This window comes from Phyllopteryx taeniolatus, chromosome 5, assembly GCF_024500385.1.
Source record: "Phyllopteryx taeniolatus isolate TA_2022b chromosome 5, UOR_Ptae_1.2, whole genome shotgun sequence".
In the NCBI taxonomy this organism is placed as follows: domain Eukaryota; kingdom Metazoa; phylum Chordata; class Actinopteri; order Syngnathiformes; family Syngnathidae; genus Phyllopteryx; species Phyllopteryx taeniolatus.
The window spans coordinates 30532416-30552681 of record NC_084506.1 but is presented as its reverse complement, the minus strand read 5'-3'; the positions used below and the strand labels follow the sequence as shown (position 1 = coordinate 30552681).

General features: G+C 39.9%; 2 protein-coding genes across 8 annotated transcripts; both read right to left on the bottom strand.

Moving 5' to 3' along the window:
* Nucleotides 1–542: 542 nt before the first annotated feature.
* On the bottom strand, nt 543–8004 carry LOC133478589 (tyrosine-protein kinase CSK-like). 4 transcript variants are annotated; one of them, XM_061774809.1, is made up of 14 exons: nt 7713–8004; nt 7236–7281; nt 6823–6900; nt 6342–6455; nt 6130–6245; nt 5724–5946; nt 4656–4749; nt 4502–4567; nt 4269–4368; nt 3529–3619; nt 3383–3456; nt 2427–2622; nt 2218–2304; nt 543–1496 (listed from the first exon to the last, which is right to left on the bottom strand). In XM_061774809.1, the coding sequence occupies exons 3-14, from the start codon at nt 6829–6831 to the stop codon at nt 1311–1313; spliced, it is 1356 nt and encodes a 451-aa protein (XP_061630793.1). In that variant the 5' UTR covers nt 6832–6900; nt 7236–7281; nt 7713–8004; the 3' UTR covers nt 543–1310. The 4 variants fall into 4 exon arrangements, with proteins under 4 accessions (XP_061630793.1, XP_061630794.1, XP_061630795.1 ...); XM_061774810.1 differs by lacking the exon at nt 7236–7281; XM_061774811.1 differs by lacking the exon at nt 6342–6455 and having other exon boundaries at nt 7713–8002.
* On the bottom strand, nt 7802–19768 carry edc3 (enhancer of mRNA decapping 3 homolog (S. cerevisiae)). Of its 4 annotated transcripts, none has more exons than XM_061774808.1 (7): nt 19620–19751; nt 19164–19329; nt 16156–16373; nt 15724–16068; nt 15483–15636; nt 14557–14774; nt 7802–12381 (listed from the first exon to the last, which is right to left on the bottom strand). In XM_061774808.1, exons 2-7 carry the CDS (start codon nt 19325–19327, stop codon nt 12251–12253), a joined length of 1230 nt encoding a protein of 409 aa, XP_061630792.1. In that variant the 5' UTR covers nt 19328–19329; nt 19620–19751; the 3' UTR covers nt 7802–12250. The 4 variants fall into 4 exon arrangements, with proteins under 4 accessions (XP_061630792.1, XP_061630790.1, XP_061630788.1 ...); XM_061774806.1 differs by lacking the exon at nt 7802–12381 and adding an exon at nt 12406–13938 and having other exon boundaries at nt 19713–19768; XM_061774804.1 differs by lacking the exon at nt 7802–12381 and adding an exon at nt 12406–13938.
* Nucleotides 19769–20266: the final 498 nt, after the last annotated feature.

Here is a 20266-nt window from a genome sequence, read left to right as displayed (position 1 = left end):
CAGCTTTTGGCCAAGTTTCCCTCTTCACCACAACGGACCGATACAAAGTCCGCATCATTGCAGACGCTGCACCGATTCACCTGTCGATCTCCCGTTCCATTCTTCCCTCACTCGTGAACAAGACCCCAAGATATTTGAACTCCTCCACCTGGGGCAGGATCTCATCCACGACCTGGGGAGGGCACTCCACCCTTTTCGGACTGAGGACCACGGTCTCAGATTTGGAAGAGCTTCAACTACTCTTTTCCCAGGGTGGAAAATTACACACGTTGAGACTTTCGACTTGTTATACATCTTTTAAAAAATAACAATTGGGTGCACAAGAATGCTACTTAGGATTTTCTCTTGTCCGCACACATAGACAACCAAGTTCAAAAATATCCATCCATCTTCTTCCATGTTCCAGGGTTGGGGCAGCCTTGGCAGAGAACTTCCCTCTGCCCAGCAACTTCACCCTGCTCTTCCAGATCTTTCCAGGTCAGCCAGAATAGTCTCCACAGCGTCTACTGTGTCTTTCCTCCCAAATAAATACGTACATGCACTTATTGTAAATCTTTTAATAGTGCTTTACAAGGACAAACCCTATAAACCAAGAAACTGAGGAAATATCTACCAAGGAGAACACACTTACTTGATTTATTACTCAATAATACCTCAACCATTATTCCAATTAACTGATGAGGTATTCTAACAGGACAACAATCTAAAATCCCCAACTTCAACCCAATCGAACATTTGTGGTCTATGCTTAAAAACCTGGTTTTCTTGCAAAGAACAGTGGTAAAAAAAAATAATCCAGCTAGAATGACACCAGAAGCGTGGTGCTACAAAGTTACAAAAACACTTCATAAAGGACTTAACTAAATATTTGTGGGGGTCTATGTACTGTATAGTTAAGCCATTATGTACAGTTTCTACCATATGTGTATTACAGCAATGATATCTAAAATAAATTCTACCTTGTGCATCCAATTCTTATTTTTGTACTGCATGTCACAGTCATTACATTACGCATGGACATCACGTTACTTATTCATCACATTATCTTCGGCTCGTGCATGAGCATTTAATAAAGCAGTCTTGAGTATGAACTTACATTGCGTTGCGCAGAAAGACTCACACTTTCAGACAGAACACAGGAAGAAGTGTTGAACAAATGATACTTCACAAATCACAGGTCATCGGGCTTAAGCAAGATTCGAAACATTGTCAACAAAAAAAAAAAAAATGTCAAAGGATATTCAATGGAGGTTTTTCTTTTCCCTCCTACAATCCAAGATGAAAGTAGAAGGTGCAGGACGTGTGTGGTGTCAGAGCAGTGTGCGGAGCACGTCTTCGCAATATAATAGCGAATCTTTCAACAATTTAAAAGTCGGTCGAGAATCAGGGTCCAAGTGCCAGCAGTGACTCATGATGTCATAGAGAGCTTCAGGACACCCATCTGGAATAGGCATCCGGTATCCCCTCTCCAAAAGAGGCCCCACATCTTTTAATTGCTGCACAGTGCAAACAAAGTTGAGACTGACACATGGTTTTCAACATATACAAATACAATTGTATTAAAGGTTATTTTTATTATTATGTAGGCTTTTGATCTGAATTATTTGTTTCTTTTTTTGGGAGGATGCACGGAAGCCATTCTTAAGCTTTTTATGAGTATAAGGGGCTGCACGGTTTACGTTTCCACTAGGGCTGTCAAAATTAAAGCATTAAGGCATATGATAAATCACAAAAAAATATTGCATCAATCACGAAATGTATTTTGACCGCACACGCTCCTTTACCCTAACCGCGGATGGATATCTGAAATGAGGTGCGGGTTGCTATAAGGTCAGTGATCAGGTTAATGCTTAAGCCAGTGCAAAGATGAGTGAGGAGACTCAGACTGATGCGCTCGGCGGCAAATGCTTCAAAAGTCACCCCGATGGGACTTTCGATAAAACATTGGTAATCTGCATACAGTGCAGCACTGACTTCACTTTTCATCAAAGCACAAGTTTAAAACACCATCTCAAAGCAAAATCTGGTATCATGTGTGGTATATTTGGCGCCTGTGGTTCATCAAAATTCAAATGTGATTAATCTGAATTAAAAATAAAATAATAATCAATTGACAGCCCTAGTTTCCACATAATTCAGTTTCCACATATTCCAGTTCTACTTCAACAGATATGATTCTAAGTGAATGCTTTCTCTTGTCATATTCTGTATACTTACAACTTTCGGGTATGGCATTCGACCAAATGAGTAAATCTCCCAAAGCAAAACACCATAACTCCAAACATCTGATTTGGTGGAGAATTTCTTTTGAGGGAGAGACAAAAATAAAGAAAGAAAGAAAGAAATAAAAATACTGCTACAGCTTATTTGCTGCATTTTCTGAGAAAAAAAAACCCCCACTTCTTTATCACAGAGTAAGAGCCCACCTTTTCTTTGAGGGCCTCTGGTGATGTCCATTTAACAGGGAGCTTCTTAGTATCCTCAAGGGAAGACACTTTCTTGGTCAAGCCGAAGTCACTGACTTTAGCGATGAGCTTCTCTGATAACAGAATATTCCGGGCTGCAAGGTCTCGGTGGACAAAGTTATGGGACTCCAAATACACCATGGCCTCACACACATCTCTGCACAAGAAGAGAACAACACACAATGACATTATATATTATATATATTATAAAGAATCCAACTACATTTGATTGAATATTTTGGTTTTGTAGACTAATATTTCGCCTTCAACAATGCAATTTGCACTTTACATTGCATAGTACATTGTACATGTTGTACACTGCATCCCAAATTATTATAGAAAGGATGTTTTTCTTTGTTTTTGCTAATGAGTAGACGCAAATGACGGTCAGCATGCCTAAAGTTATCAACTGTTAAGAGCATAATTGGAATGCTTTTAAACAAACCTCCCAATGTGAACAGTAATTTTTTTTCGAAAAATGAAAAACTTTCAAATGATCACGCACAACAGTTTCAATACTTTTTATATGTTTTCAAGATCTGAAAAAAGACAGTTGAATTTGAAGCATTAGGAGGCCATACTTACTAAAATCGTACGCTACTTCAAACAAAAACATCTTAAGAGGTCAAATTACATTTTAACATGAGAACACTTATTTGATGCCAGCTGCGCAATTCTGACATCCTTTGAGCTTGTGAGTATTTTGAGAGTTTCTGCTTGAATTTTCTTTGGAGGATGTCAGACTAGCATCCAAGTGCTACTATTTGGATGTGAACCGCCGCTACCTCTCAAAACTTAGCATTATTATATTTGTCAAAGCAGAATGTTATATTGGATTTTCTCATAATTCGACCTAAATACATTTGAGCTCTAATACGACTTAGTGTTTGACAACTGCAGTGATACGATGTACATACAGTGCAAAATTACTGAGATCAAGACTAGTGAGTACTGTCCGCCCTCTGGAACGTAAGTAGTCCACCAAGGTACCCTGAAAAAAAAAAAAAACGCAACAATAAGTCAGGTATTAAGGTCGCTGACGATGGATGAGACAGACATGCACCTTTCTCATGTATTCAGTAACAATGTACAAAGTGCCATCCTCTTCTGCAATCACTCCAAGCAGCTTCACCAAGTTAGTGTGACTCAATTTCCTTAGAGAATAGAGAAGAAAGCAGTGGTGACTTTGGATTCCCTTGATTTATATTCACAGATGCGGCACGGTGGACGACTGGTTAGAGCGTCAGCCTCACAGTTCCGAGGACCCGGGTTCAATCCCCGGCCCCGCCTGTGTGGAGTTTGCATGTTCTCCCCGTGCCTGCGTGGGTTTTTCCTCCCACATCCCAAAAACATGCATGAATTGGAGACTCTAAATTGCCCGTAGGTGTGAATGTGAGTGCGAATGGTTGTTTGTTTGTATGTATGTATGTGCCCTGCGATTGGCCGGCAACCAGTTCGGGGTGTACCCTGCCTCTCGCCCTAAGATAGCTGGGATAGGCTCCAGCACGATCTGCAATTGACTGGTGACCTGTCCAGGTTGTACCCCGTCTCTTGCCTGTAGTCAGCCGTGACCCTAGTGAGGGTCAGCACTATCCAAAATAGATGTATGGCTGGATATCTAGAAGTGTTAGATCATCTTAAAAGAGTCAGGCAGCATGTTTTTTTTTATTTGAATTGGTTGATATTACTTAAAACAAGAGGAAGAATGATGGAAACTGGACTTGATTCAAATACTTAAGACATACGAAATGCATGTGAATGTTTCTCAGCATTCGAATAGATCCATTTTTTTGTATTACTTACATCTGGACAGAGGTCTCAGCAATAAAGGCTTGCGCAGTAGCATTATTTTTAAGGCACTTCACAGCCACTTTGTTCCCTTTGTACTCAGCCAACATGACTTCTGCAAACGTCACAACACTCAATGAACTGGGCCAGCAAATCAAACATCATGTGAATTATGAAGAAAAGTGCTGCAGGTGTTCCTGTCACTTACGGGAACAAAATAAGAAGAACAAATCCAGATAGCTACTTGCCTCCAAACTCTCCCTGTCCAATAACCTTCTGTAACACGAAGTCCTTTCTGTTCTTCACCCAGCCACCTGTTGGTGTGTGTAAGAAAAGAGATATGCCACAACCACATACTACTGGGACTATGTGCGTGAATATCAAAGCACTCGTTAGCCTTACCTCTCAAAAACTCATCTTGGACCGCTACAGTCTTCTGCTCCAACTTTGGCGTGCTTAGACAAGTGCACAGACCATCAGCAATGATTTTATAGTGCTTTGGGAAATAAAAGAGACAATACACAATGATTCTGGGTTAAGAGGAATGAATAAAATGGAATTCCTCTAAAGAGTGAGAAATTTAGTGAGGTTCCAGATTTGGGTTTGTTTGTTCATCCACGAGTCACTGATGGTGGAGTGGTACATTCGCCTGACTTTGGTGCTGGCAACGTGGGTTCAGTTTGCACTTAGCGACGGTGTGTATGTGAGTGCGAATGGTTGTGCATGTCTATATGTGCCCTGCGACTGACTGGCGACCAGTTCAGGGTGTAGTCCGCCTTTTGCCCGAAGTCAGCTGGGATAGGCTCCAGCGCCCCGCGACCCTAAACGGGATAAGCGGTGTTGAGAATGGATGGGTGGATGTCCATCCATGTACTTTCTGGTTCATGTCGAAAGGCAAATACTTAAAATTCCTGGGTCTGCATTTTCATTTTTTTTTTTTTTAAATAGTTTTTGTATCCCGCTAACTCTCAAACCAACCAACCAATAAGCGGGTGATTAAAAAACCAAAAACTTCTTGTCTGGGAAGTAACAATGCAGTGTTTTAATTGACAGTGTCAGAGAGACATTACCAATACAGTTTGTATTTGTATGTTTATTACTATGATTGTAATTTTCAGTGGGGAAAGATTCAATTTGCAGACATGTTGAAGAAATAAAATAAAAACACATTCGGAAAACCCTCGCTGTGCCATTGAGCAAACACGTACGATATGACAAAAACAAGTAAACGTTGGCAAGACAGAAAACATTTCTTTTTGCAGTGTTCTAGCCAGTATGTGTTGTAGTGACAAACCTGTCTATTTGGTTTAAAATATTTAATTAGGGTTACATTTTGATGTCATCAGAATTTTTGGACATTGGTTTACATTTGTATTTGACGAAAGCCTAACTAAAATACTATTGTGCAATCCTGATTTGGCATATTCTCCTGTATACAACCTGTAAATAAAGGGTCCTGTAAGGTTTTACCTCAACCAGCTGGATGAGGTTGTCAAAGTATGTTTCGTCATCAATGGTGAGCTTGCTGTTGGTTAGGTGTCTAATGTGGTAGTGTTCCACATTGTCGTCGGTGCTCAAACACAGCGTGTAGTCTCCTGGATGGTTGGTGCTTTCTCTCACCAAGAAAAAGCCCATCTTTGGTGGGGAGAGCAATCTCTCGGCCTGGAGCCGTGTTATTTTCCCATGAAACCATCTGCAATGGCAAACACAAAGGTACCATTGTTTTACATCTATCGTTTATGTATTATATACAGTATACATTTGTATAGGAAGAAAGCAAAATATTATTTTTGCCATCGGTGCTTTCTGGTACAGAAACAACAAACTTGTTTACTGTGCATCAGGAGCAAATGAAGCAACATATTTGGGGACTCACGGCATAAGATTCAGCTCGCTGCAATTTTCCACAGATGCTACGTACTTCTGAATGTGGCTGCTGGGAACTGTCCCTTTACGACCTTCTGCATTTTTAGCTATGTACCACTGTGGACCCTGCAAGATAATGTGTCAGCAATGAAAAGCAACAAAAATGATAGCCAATTAGCAGTTTGTCTTCCAAGCATAAACAACACACACAAGGCTTTTCACCTCTGTGGCCGTAATGATAGTCAACACATCTCCTTGGTTAAAGGGGAGGTGGTGCTCTGATGAGCCTTTAAAGCTGAATGTGGCCACACACTCTGTGCCTTTGGGCCATGGAGTCTATGGGGAATCGTATACATCACAATATAGTTTGATTTTTGTGTATATCTTCATTCGGCATATCGTTAACCTGATGGCATAGTTGCCCAAGTCATATTTGAATGTTTTTGGTGAACCAGACGAAAAAAACAACCACACATTCAACAAACAAGAACTGTCAAGTTGCCTCGAGTCAACCTTTGCGGATTGCAATGGCCTGGATGACTTACAGTCTACACAGGCAAAGAAAAAATTATTTCTAGCAAGAAAATTGGTATTTTTTTTTTTTTTATTGATGCTGTGACACTACCTTATGAATGACTTGGGCAAGTATGCTATTAGGCTAACGATATACTTAATGCGTACACCCTGCTCTTGTGTTTTTCACCTTTGCCATGCTGAGACAGTCGAAATCCGCTCACAGATGACGTCTTCCGCCTGCAAACATTCTAACCGGTGCGCACACCTGAAGAAACAGTCAATCTAATAGTCCACAGAACAATCTTTGACATGCTCACTAAAACAGGGACAACATTCCCAACATTCCAATTTGGTAATAATGTCAACACTGATTTGACTGCAGGACGCAGTGATTATTACAAAAGCACAATTTATGAACTGTTTCAATTTGTTGTGTTGTAGACTAGACTCAATGGATGTTTGTCTAATTTTCAATAACATTTTTAATTTTATAAAATGATCTGCTTCTTAGGTGAGCTGAAGCATCTAAATCGCTGTGAATGGTTGTCTGTCTATCTGTGTCTTGTGAGTGACTGGCAAGCAGGCCAGGGTTTACCTCACCTCTTGCCCAAAGTCAGCTGGGCTAGACTCTCGCGCACCCGTGACTCTAAAGAGCACAAGTGGTAGAAAACGGATGGATGCCTATAGTTATACTGTATACTGTAAAGCATGCATAAATTATCAGGCCGTTACTAAAAATGAAAAATGTAATTTGGTCCAATTCACACAAAACAATCCCAGATCGTTTTGCACCAAAAAGCACAATTCCTGCTCCTCTAGCTGGGCCGGTTGACAGTGCAGAGAGGAATCAAGACAGCAACTCTGGAATGTACAGTTGTGACGATATTTCCATGACACATACAAAAGAAGCGTTAGTGAGGTAATGAGAATTAAGTCATGCTACTTCCTCTTTTGCCTTGTCCTTGTAGTGCAGGGCCTTTATGAAGATGATGAAGTGGACAACAACAAAAGTAGCCTACAAACGGACAGATACAAAACCTCTTGGTACCGAGGCTCTAAAATAAATTTTAATTGTACCTGACTGAGGGTCGATTAATTGACTTCGGGTAGTATCGGATGATGTATCTACTACCCACAATTCGTTTTCATCTGGGTGGCGACAGACATTCCCACCCAAAGGGGAAGGGAAAAAACAAAACAAAACAAAACTAGCATCAGTAAAAGTCGAAGCCCAAAATGTACAGTATCCAAATCCAGACAGGGACAAAATGTCACAGGTGTCCCCGAACATCCACTCGTCAGTGGGTGCGCAGCCGAAAACTCGTACAGACTAACAGTAAAGTGAAACTAGAATGACTCGAATATGAGAGAAGAGATGGAGCACAAAAAAAGCAACAACACTGTCGCTAATAAAATACTGGTTAGATAGGATACTCTGTTGACATCTCACACGCCCATTCAACCAAGCCCTTCAAATTCTTGCCACGCCTTAATTTCGCATTACGCATGCGCACTAGCATGAGGTGTGGTTGCAGCACCGGTAAGTGGCCGCCATATTGGATTGGGCAATGCCCGCAAAAAACACGTGAGCAGTACAGTACTTTATGGTATAGTGTACAGGTGCATCTCAATAAATTAGAATTAGGAAACTTCACCTATTTCACTAGTTCAATTTAAAAAATATAATATTAAATAGATTAAGTAGGCAGAGTAAATTATTTTATTGATTTTAGCTTACAGTTAACAAAAAAACCCAGTTTACCATCTAATAACACAAACATCTAAATTACAACGTTGCATAAGCAACAGTCAGAAAGATTTGAATATGGAAATGAGGTTTTGAGTGAATCTGCACAATTTATGAGTTTCACTTTTAGAATTGCAATGCTGAAATACAATGAACACTCCTGCAGTTATATAGTTACACCCGTATAGTGAACATGTTTAACTTTGTCTTATAATGAACATCAGTTATAGGAAAGTATTAAGTCTCATGTTAAACAGATACATTACCTATAAAAAAAATATTGTGGAGTGATTTTTATTCATCCATTTTCTGAACTGCTTATCCTCACGAGGGTCACGGGTGTGTGGGTGCCTATTTCAGCCTGAACTGGTTGGCAGCCAATCGGAGGGCACATATAGAAAAACAACCATTTGCACTCACATTCACACCTATGGACAATTCAGTTTTAACATACCATGTATGTTTTTGGAATGTGGGAGGAAACCGGAGTACCCAAAGAAAACCCACGCAGGCACATGCCAACTCCATACAGGGAACCCAGTTCCTCAGTACTGTGAGGGAGATGTGCTAACCAGTCGCCCACCGTGCCGGGATTTTTTATAGGTGATATAGATGGGAAAATGGAAATGAATTTAAAATGTGTCACAATTTCACAATATGAAAATGCATATAGGATACCATTATAGTGATATAGGTGATGAGCCACAATTAATTAATTCAAGGGGGAAATTACTTTTTCACACTTGGCCAGGTAACTTTGAAGTTTTTTTTTCTCTCTTAATGAATTCACCATTCAAAAACAGCATTTCTAGTTCACTTGGGTTATATTTGTCTGACATATACATTTGGTTGGTGATCTTAAAACATTACAGTGGGGAAATTATTCAAAAATATACGAATTTGAGAATGGGGCCAATACTTTTTCACGGCACTGTACATTCTAATATTTGTTCCATGACCGTCATTGTCTTTGTAGCGTTTCTCTTGGCTGCCCTGCTTTCAGTTTGTGTGTTTAATTGCTTTGTTCAATCAATCAATTTGTTTAACCTCTATGTGCTGCCATGGCAAACTAATCTTCAGGGTCTTCAGAATCAGTAGTGCTGCCCAAATTTAAACTGTATTAGCATTGGGACTGCTTATTCAACCCATCAAATTTCAAATTTAGCTGGCCACATCAACATCATTCCCCCCCCCTTCTCGGACTGGTTGGTATGAGCGAAACTTGTTTGGCTGGTAAAACTAGTCTGTAGTAATCTGTACACTTTACTGTAATACATTTAATAATCAACATCACTGGCATGATTATTTTTTTTTTTGGCGTCACGTTATCAGATAAATACAATATTGATTCTGAACACCTCCTGAGGACATACGTGGCACGCTGTTATATTGTATATTTTGTTTAGTATGGATGGTGGATTTGGACTCAAGGCCCAGGTATTAAATGCACAGCCCATAACTGTAAAATAACATTGTTGATACCAAGTGAAGACGTTTTTTTTTTTTTTTTAATATTGAACTCATCCATTCATTTTCTATAATGCCTTTCCTCATTAGACTCAGAGGGGAGCTGAAGCCTGGACTCCAGCTGACTTTAGGAGAGGCAGGGTTTACCCTGGACTCGTTGCCAGCCAGTCGCAGGGCACATTTAGACAAAAAAAAGGAGGAGGCCGGAGTACCCGGAGACCAGATTCAAAGCTCAAACTGTGAGGCAGGCATGCTAATCACTTTGTTCCCATATTGGCCTACATTAAAATCATTAAACTACTAAATGTGCACACACCTAGGGTGTAAGCGAGGTGACTAACCAGATCATTTGGTATTCATTTCACACCAGCAGTAAAATTACAGCAAAAAATTATGATATAGGGTTTTTAAATGCATGCTCACATAAGGAGAATTGGCACCTGAATGTGTTCCATGACTGTTTACAGCCGTGCAACAGGCCAAATGTTATATAAGTGCTTGATTACAATTCTGTACTTTGGTAAAGAAAGTTGTACAAAAAAAGTTTTTAAAAAAAGGCAAACATGTTTAATTCTTTCAGTCTGCAGGTGTTACACACGTTAGAAAACATGGGCAAAAAGTACACGGATAAGACTTAGTTGAAATGCAAACAATCTCTTCTAGACCAAAAAAAAAATATTAAAAGGTGATAGTCAAAGTGAAAAACAAACGCATACAGTACAAACATTTCTGAACAGCTTCAGCACATCTCGGCCAAAGAAAATGAGAAAGCCACAATTACAGCAGAATACTGGATGTGTGAGATTCACAGCTACACTGGCAAATCAAAGAAGAGTCATTCACAATGGTTCACAATCCTTGATGCTGGTCAATACATCATATTTGTAACAATATTCCGGGGCTCTGGAATGCTGCAAAAATGAGATAAGAATGCTGACACAAATACAGTATGAAGCAAGTGCTTCCTAATCCTCCTGTAATACACTTGGGTATTCTCTAAATTAAAAAGAACTCAAAATCATATCAAGGTAAGTCTTTTTTTTTTTTTTTTTATACACACCTGTCTTGGGCACTGTCAAGGTGCGCCAATTCTGTCATAATGACTTCTGACACACCCACTGTGGTACCGTGCAAATATGTGCACACCGACACAAAAGGAGTGACTCAGTGAAGTCTCTGACTCGAAGGAATTCCTGCATCGTAGAATTTTCCTGAGACGCATGAATGCCATAAATATTTGGAAAAAGTCACACTTCAAATGTGAAAATAACTCCTGTAGCGGATATGAAGTCAATCGTCTCCAGTGAGACATGCACCGCTCAGGTTGCAGGCTACTTTGAAGGAGCATGTTTTTGTATTCTGTACTACTATTGTATTCTGTCTAAAGCCAATAAAAGTAATTTAATCCCAATACTGTGCTCATGATTGAACACGTTTGGAGCTGGCCAAGCAATAGAAAAAAAACAGTGAGCCAGCTGTTGTTGATCAGCTTTGCCCAGCAACTAGGCTAGCGCCACACACGAGGGAGTCACTTAAATGCAATTCACAACTGACAATGATATAGATAAAATAAAAACAAATGATTCAAAATGTAACTCACCATCTCGCCATTAAGATGACTGCAGTTTTTGTGAGGGGCGCTTTCAGGAAGAACTACAAGCCACAGCCGCAATACGGAAATGCTCCTCACAGGTAGAAAAAAAAATAAAGTCCGTTATTAAAGTATTCAGACCCCCTTAAAATTGTCACTCTTTGTTATATTGCAGCCATTTGCTAAAATCATCATAAGTTATTTTTGTCCTCATTAATGTACACGCATCACCCCATATTGACAGAAAAAAACTGAATTTTTGAAATTTTTGTAGATTTATTAAAAAAAGAAAAACTGAAATATCACACAGCCATAAGTATTCAGACCCTTTGCAATTGAAGGAAAGATGAATGTGGCCAAGTACAGGGATACCCTGGATGAAAACCTTCTCCAGAGTGCTCAGGACCTCAGACTGGGCCAAAGTTTCACCTTCCAACAAGGCAATGACCCGAGCACACAGCTAAAATAACGAAGGAGGAAAATATATACAATGAGAAAAACTCTGTCACTGTTCTTGAATTGGCCAGCGAGAGCCCTGACTTAAACCCAATTGAGCATCCCTGGAGAGACCTGAAAAAGGCTGTCCACCAACGTACACCATCCAGCCTGACAGAACTAGAGAGGATCTGCAAGGAGGACTGGCAGAGGATCCCCAAATCCAGGTGTGAAAAACTTGTTGCATCATTCCCAAAAAGACTCAAAGCTGTAGTAGCTCAAAAAGGTGTTTCTACTAAATACTGAGCAAAGGGTCTGAATACTTATGACTGTGTGATATATCAGTTCTTTTTTTTTAATAAATCTGCAAAAATGTCAACAATTCAGTTTTTTTCTGTCAATATGGGGTGTTGTGTGTACATCGAGGACAAAAATGAACTTAAATGATTTTAGGAAATGGCTGCAATATAATAAGAGTGAAAAATTTAAGGGGGTCTGAATACTTTCTGGAGAGAGAGAGAGAGAGAGAGAGAGAGAGAGAGAGAGAGAGAGAGAGAGAGACCTCAGCCATTGTTGTAATGTGGCAGGGACACATTATGATGGTGGGGCAGTCTGTGAGCAAACATCAGCACGAGTCATCCACCGCGCCAGGTGGGCCATCAGAGCACCGTAGCAGTTAACTGAAAGTGCAATCAGCGTTAGACTTTCTACTGCCTCTGGAGTGCAATTGAGGAAGGAAACCCTCTTCAGTCATTGGGAGAACACACACTTTGCTCGATATGAGAGGGAATGCCCACACTTCAGGGTTACTCCACCAAGTGTGCGTAAATGGCAAGGTGGGGAAATTACCGAAGTGGACAGCGGAATGACCGTAGGCACACGGGAGAATATGCCCCAATGCGTTTCAACAAATTGAGTCGTGCACAAACAAATATGGTCCCATTATAGAATGAGCCTTGTTCCCTGTCCTCTGACAAGGCTCCAGCGCAAACACAAACCAGTGAGGTGTCCTCTTCAAACCTGAATTCTGTTTCACAGCATATGCTCAACTCTGACTTCAAATTCACTCTTAGTAACACAGGAAGCAATACCCCAAATACCCATCAAACATCTTCAAAATGGGTTGTATCTTTCATTTTTGTGTCATCCATCCATAAATGCAACACAGATTTTTTGTTGTTCAACTTTTGAACATACGTTTTGTACGTTTTAGTTATTTATCAAGAACATTTTACATGTATTACTTTTAGTTATTCATCAAGAAATTATTACCCTTGTAAATCAGTAGCTACCAGTTTCTTTCAAGTTATTTCTGTGGACTAAAATGTAAGAAATATTGTTAAATCACTCGATGGCATTTATATAACTATGTTCAAGTCAAAGATTGTCCAACAAAACTTAACATGACAATATATGAACAAGACCCAAGATTTTCAAATAAGCTCTTCATCCACATATTACATAGATACAATAGTATCTACATAATTAGTGCAGCCTCTCATAATAACCTCCAATTGAAAGCTGTTTGCGCTCCAATCTAAACAAGCATGTAGTCTTGAACAATTAATGCAACTAAACAATGGTCCTCCAGAATGAGAGTGAGGTCACATTCATTCATATTGAAAAGTCAGTAGCTGTATGGATAAACTGCACAACATTTGAGGCTCAGGAATATAAAGCTCTCATAATGTCCAGGATGGTTAAAGCTTCTATGAGTGATCCATCCCATTATGCTGAGTGCAGCGGGATGACAAATTTGCACCCAAAAGGAGAAAGATACTTGATGCCCACTTCCTGAAACACCTGGCGGGGAATACCTATGTCACATAGGTAAACCCTGCCAGCCCCCTCTGCGAGGGGAAGGGGGAGGCAAAGGGAGAGGGACCACTTGGCCTCCACTGCCAGTCCCTGTCCAGTAACAGGAGGATCTAAACTGAGCACCGGCGCCCGGTTCTGGTTAGCCCAGTCTGCAGCTGCTCGGTACCAAGGCTGATCCATCAGGAATGTGTTCTCATGGCAGTCAAGGCAGTTGATGATTAGATCCACAGGGGTGTCTGGCAGGTCTGTGCAATCAGACAACAAGATATCATGGCATCTGAAACAACGTTTGGCAACAGTGAACCCCAGTTTATCCTGGGGGGATACCCTCCCGCAAAAAGGTGATATTGAGAGGCCATATAAAAACATTTTATTAATAGGTTTACCCATTCCACACTCTTATTAAAACACACCTAAACTTAAAACACATTTTAATCACAAAAATCCAAGTATAAAATGTATAGAAAATACTGTACATACAGTATAGTAGTATCTGTGTACATGCATGTGCCTTTAAGAGGCAAGACCTAGTGGGGTGGAATGTGACATCAGCAAATCAGCATTTGAGTGTCTGGGTGTGAGCTGTGGCCAACAGCAGCTCCTGCATGGATGTTGTCATTGCATGTGTGTTTTACTGTTCTCCCAGCTTTCAATAAACGGCTTAAAAGTGCTTTGGCAAATGTGGCTCTCCTTTCCCACATACAAGGGCATTATAGTAAGCAAACTGTAAAAGCCCATAAATTGTCACAACGTAGCGGGGCCGTGAACGACGAACCCCGATGCAGCATGCGAACCAATTCCACCAATCAACATTGTAGGTATACACAGTAAGGTCATACTTCCAAAGTATAAAATATGCTCACCTTTGATGTTTGATACTAGCTTGCCGCCAGTCTTATTAAACAGAGTGAGCTCGCTGGTGACAGAGTCGAGCATCTTGACAAAGTTCGGAAGGAACAGGATGACCTCAACTTCGTGATTGGCCAGGTGACGACCACAGCTGATGCCCTGAGCCCCTTGCACATGCGGCCCGCACAGCAGTGCTACTGTGGGACGCTGGTGAAGATTCTTTGGCGTGAATCTGAAAGAGCAGTAATTAAAACCAAGATTATACCGGTACTACCCGATTATGTGTTGAGTTACACCAGCACCAAGCTCAGGTCCACATGCAGGCTATCAAGTCTGTATTTTTCTTTTAATCTCCCATTCTTTTCTCCTCCTCATGCTTCCTCCTTTCTCACCGTTATGTGCAGGCACTCACCACCAACAACTACGTGCTATGAAGAGGCCAATGTCAGGGAAGTTTGTTGTGTTGCATTGCTTAAGGCCAACTAATTGCAGTTATTTTCCTTCTCCCTATATATAACATATGCTCCCTCGACTTTTTAATTGATTTTTTTTGTAATAAATAAATAAATAATATACACCAATAATTACTGTAAGTACTCATACAGTAGTTGGGGAGGGTGACTCATGCCGGACGCCCAAGTGTGTCACTGGGTGACCTTTTGAACATGCCCCAGCCAAAAAAGTTAGGGAAACTGAAATAGGTGAAAAACAGTTCAACGCTCCATCTCCACAGTTCAGTACTACATAGTTCTTAGTCTATTATCTTCAAACATGCATAATGTACTTGGAAACAAATTTGTGAATTCAATTTACAGGGTCTTTAACAGTTGTTGGTCAACGTCTTTAGAAGTTCCAATATAAATGTAACACAACACATAAGTGAGCAGCCTTCCTATAATTTTGCTTTCCATTACTGCTGCATCGATTTGCTTTTGCTTACCTGTTAGGCCCACCAAGCAGTGTGAGCGCCATCTGACTCGCACACACGCCAGTCATCTCAAGTCGCCGCTCGAACGTGAGGCCATATCGCTCTGCGACTGATAGCAGACGCTTGTGCAGTTCATAAGCTATACTAGGTACAACCAGTCCAGAGTCTATATGGGGGGGAAAAAAGCAAGGATTGAATCAACTGTTTTCCACATTATGCCTTCTTTCATGCTGTGGTATCCTGAAAAATGTACCAGTGCAGTATTCTTTGGGTCCAGGCTGTGGTACTGTTATTTGTCTGTACACTATAGGTTTGCCCTCAATAATGTTCTCGTCGTGGCGGTACCGCGAGGCAGTCTGCTCGTGAGGGGTACCTCGTGACTTTGCCCCATTACGACGCTCTGACGTGTCAATCTCTGAAAAAACAGCTGCTTTGTCGAAAAGGGCCAAGTTTCCTTCAAAATCAAAATCCGTGTCCAAGCCGTCGTCCATGCCGTCCCCGAAGCACTCATCGTCCCTTTGCTTCATCTGGCTACTCCCGTTTTTCAACCCATTCTTTTTGGGGGTGGCTTGATTTGCACCTCGACTGCTTGATGACCCTGCAACAGTGAGCATATATAGTAGATCTTGCATTCACAATGTCAACAAACACTAAAGTATTAGAATGTTGGACAGTCCACAATTACAGGAGTTGTGTCTTCGCCTGAAGCCCTTAGGGACATCCAGATGGCGGTCTCCATAGCTTTTGGAGCAGTGTTGCAGAGAGTTGACTATCTCTACTGTCCGGAGATCACCTTTTGGTACTGCAACCGGGGTACTGCTTGTATTAGTCGACACTGAAGAGTTGTTCTGAGCATTTCCAACTCTGATTTCTAAGATCTTGAGGTCCTTTATGTCAATGGCACTGCAACAGAAAGTCAACAGATTTGTAGATTACACTTCTCCAACACTGTAAGCATTGGCACTTTTTCCATAGTACTGGACTTAAGAACGAAATACCACCCCAAAAATAGACTTAGTAGTAATTTTAGGCTTGTTTTCTGATGACATAAGAGTTTCAGCCAGATTTTGAGCCACCCACATTTTGGTTTGAAATTAAATGTCAGCCTGTTATGTCAGCAGCGGCAGCACCTCATTAAACTACTATTTGTTCTGCAGTGTAATTTTCACCGATATTGAAATTTGTGATTTATTTTTTTTTTTTTTAAAAAGACAATAAGAGGTGAAAATACTGAGGTCAGACAAATTTGAGTAGGCTTGTTTTGTTAAAATAGATAGCTGTAATGCATTATTGCCGAAGGAAGGCAGCGCATAAGGAAAGTGCGTGCACATTTATTTCTGGCTATAAACATTTGTCGACTCAATGTTGTATTGATTGCTTCTAAATTACCGATTTTGTAGCATATGAAATATGTGACTGAACATAATTTCGGGGTGCTGTTGTGTTGATGTGAGTGTGCAAATGGTACATGATAGCAATATCGATATATTATACTGCATTATATTTTAATATTTAGACTTTACGTCGATCTGATCGGTGTTATCGGTATCGGCCGATAATTAGCATTTTATGCTGATCTGCTTTAATGTCATTATTCGCCGATCCGATCAGTGACGTCATTGATTGGCTCCGCAAGACATTTTCTCTGCGTTGCCGCGTGCACAGTATATTTGGATCTAAAAGCTAGTTTATTTTTAGCCTTGTCTTTTGACGTAGTATTGGAAATATCTGACGGACGATAGTTATGTAAAAAAAATAAAATACAAATGACAAAAACATGTCGGCGGTGTGGAACAGACAACACGTCTGAGACAGATAACACGTAATGCCTGGATCAAACTACAAGACAAATTTGCTCTTTCACGATTGCACTATGTCAGGCTACTGCAATAAAATCTTGTATTCCGATAACAATGCATCCCGTTTTTTCCGATCATTGGGCTTTACCAACTTAAATGCGACCGGATACCCGCGTTACCGTGGCGACGAAAACAAGAGTGGATGGCGCCGACTATATTATGAGGACAAAATGGGGGAAAACATGTGTTGGTGCTCAGGACAGGAGAGGACGTTCGTTTAAGGCTTGCTTGAGGTATGTTACCGTACTTTGAATAAGATACTGCTCACAAGCACTCAACAAAAACGTTATGTAGCCTAGCAAGCTAGTGCTAGCACGAACGGTTGTATGCCTTCATTCTGTCGAATCATGCTCTAATGTTTCGGTGTGGATGAAGTAATTTAATTAAAAATAAAGTAAATTAATTACAGTAAGTTATTTCTGTCATGTTTTTAATGTTGGTTTGACCTGACTGATCAAACTGGACGATCTCATTAGAGCAGTGATTTCCAACCTTTATGGAGCCAAGGAGCATATTTTACAATTGAAAAATCTCACGGCACACCAACAAACAAAAATGTCACAAAAAGTGGATACATTAATTACTGTATTTACTTCCTGCCATCTAATAGAAGACCATGCATTTGTTCTGTCTGTCACTATGCCTCACTGGCATAAATAGAGGAACAAAGATACATTATTTATTGTAAATATAATTTTTGGGGCAATTAAGTACACAAGTATATACAGTAAATGAACAGGTCATTTAAATAGACAAATTCCTCCATCTTGTGATCGGATCGGTTATCGATTTTTTAATTCGCTGATCGGCCCCAAAAATCCTGATCGTGTAAAGCCTATTAATATTATTATACCTTTGTATAGTACCAACTTGAACTAAACGGTGTTTAGAAACTCAAACAAGATGTTTTTTTTATTTTTCTTATTATCTGAAAAGTTGTAATTTTGGAGGTGGGGGGATTCCTCCCGACAGCAACGACCAATAAATTATGAGCAACTACTGCCGCTTTATAGTGTAGTACATTCCTTTGTCCACACCGCTGTTGATGTCACACCAAGACATGGCGGTGTATCATTTTTGGCGATGAAAAGATTTACTGATTGCTCCAAAATGGATTGATATTATTGAAAATAACTGCTTGTTTCATTTTCTTGAGCAAAACATACATAAAGAGAACTTCTTAGTGAAATATAGTCCATCAAGACCAGTGATTCTCAACTGGTGGGTCAGGATCCAAAAGTGGATCCATTTTGGGTGGGTCGTGATAAGCTTTTAAAAAAAGTACATGTACAGCAGACCCCCACGATTCATGGGGATAGGGACTGGGTCAGACTGTAATTAGCGAAACTCCGCTGATAATTGACACCCATTATAACTGAATTTGAAAAAAATAAATATTTTTAAATGCACCAAAATGTCACCAAAATTGTCTATATCTGATGGCCATTATAATTGTATTGATTCTGGAAAAATTGTTGAACAGGCAGCGATATACCCCCAATTACCATTTTCCACAAGAACGAGGTTTCCACCACACACACCAAAAAAATGTGAAAAAAATGTGACACATGGAAAGGAAAAAAAATAATCTGAATAATGAAACAGCAGAAGCAGAACCACAACTATGCAGGGGACCACTGCACTAATCATGTTTTCAGAGACTTTTTTTTCTTTTAAACAAAATGCCTTTAGTATTCTTAACTTATATAAAAGTGGGTCATGATTTTGTCGCAGGGTAAATACGGGTCCCAGGGTTGTAACAGTTGAGAACCACTGACATTACTGGTCCTTTGAATCAAACCACTGACACAATAATAGTCGTCACAAGCGTTACCTGAATGTAACTTCTGAAACTGGGCACTTGACTCCGTTGTGGAAAGGTTGTCTGAGCGAAATGGTTTGACAGGACTGGTCCACTGATGATACCTCTCCTTGATAGACTCCCAGTGTTGGTCCACAGTTGATTGACACCAAACTACCCAGCCAATCCGCAGCCATGTCTGTCAAAAATCACGTGTAACCTTTTTTTTTTTTTTTTTTTTTTTAAATGGCATAAGGAAGACTAATAAGGTTGACCAGTGCTGCAAAACATTGTAATTTGAAACGAGGGATTCAACTGAAATGAAACAAATGTTTCATGTCTTACACATCGACATGAGAAATCAGAATTGCGAAGCTGCTAGCAGCTAACATTAGCTCCAGCTACTGTCTTTCTCATTAGGCGGCGCAGTGTCTACCGTGACCACACCACACCAACCGCTTATCCGTATCATAGACTTAAGTACCGTACCTTTTTAAATGTACAAAAACGGGTCCCTTGTCAAGAAAACACGAATAACAAAATGCAGTGTTTCTAGTGATAAGTTTTCAACTGTTAGCTTACTGTGCTTGCTGAATGGTCCGATAAACCTGCTGCTATAGCATCTGGGTGAGTACTTCCGGCTTCCGGTGTGATGATAATATACAATATCAAAATAAAGTGTACAAATTCCCCTCTATAATAACAGATCAAAATATAACAAGTTCATTTTTTAAATCATGATTAGGCTTATTGTGATTTTGATATTAAGATACTGTTATTGTTTTGTTTTGCGATGGACATTCAAACTATTTTATCGTTTGTTTCTTGGTTAATTAAAATGTGTTTTCATTTCTTGTATATTTTTATTTATTTCTCTAATTTAATAAGAAAATGAAAACATATTACTATAACAAGAAATGACATCTGCATTTAACAATTTCTATTAATTAATTATATATATATTATAATATATTATATACTTATTTATAGCAAATGGCTGCAATATAACAAAGAGTGAAAAATTAAAGGGGTCTGAATATTTTCCGTACCCACTGAATTTAGAGTTGAGATGTAGGTGTAACATTTGATATTTGGGGTGAACTCTGACATTTTCTAATATAAAAGTTTGTTTACTG

What these genes read in the sequence shown, in the direction of transcription:
- LOC133478589 (XM_061774809.1), bottom strand. An exon ending in CCAAGATGAGTTTTTGAGAG is followed by an intron (nt 4,568 to 4,655) that starts GTAAGGCTAACG and finishes ACACACCAACAG; the next exon opens with GTGGCTGGGTGAAGAACAGA. An exon ending in TGGACAGGGAGAGTTTGGAG is followed by an intron (nt 4,369 to 4,501) that starts GCAAGTAGCTAT and finishes TGACGTTTGCAG; the next exon opens with AAGTCATGTTGGCTGAGTAC.
- edc3 (XM_061774806.1), bottom strand. Translation starts at nt 19,327, where the DNA reads ATGGCTGCGGATTGGCTGGGTAGTTTGGTGTCAATCAACTGTGGACCA. An exon ending in ACCCAAAGAATACTGCACTG is followed by an intron (nt 15,637 to 15,723) that starts GTACATTTTTCA and finishes CCCCCCATATAG; the next exon opens with ACTCTGGACTGGTTGTACCT. An exon ending in CTGCTTGGTGGGCCTAACAG is followed by an intron (nt 14,775 to 15,482) that starts GTAAGCAAAAGC and finishes CTGCTCTTTCAG; the next exon opens with ATTCACGCCAAAGAATCTTC.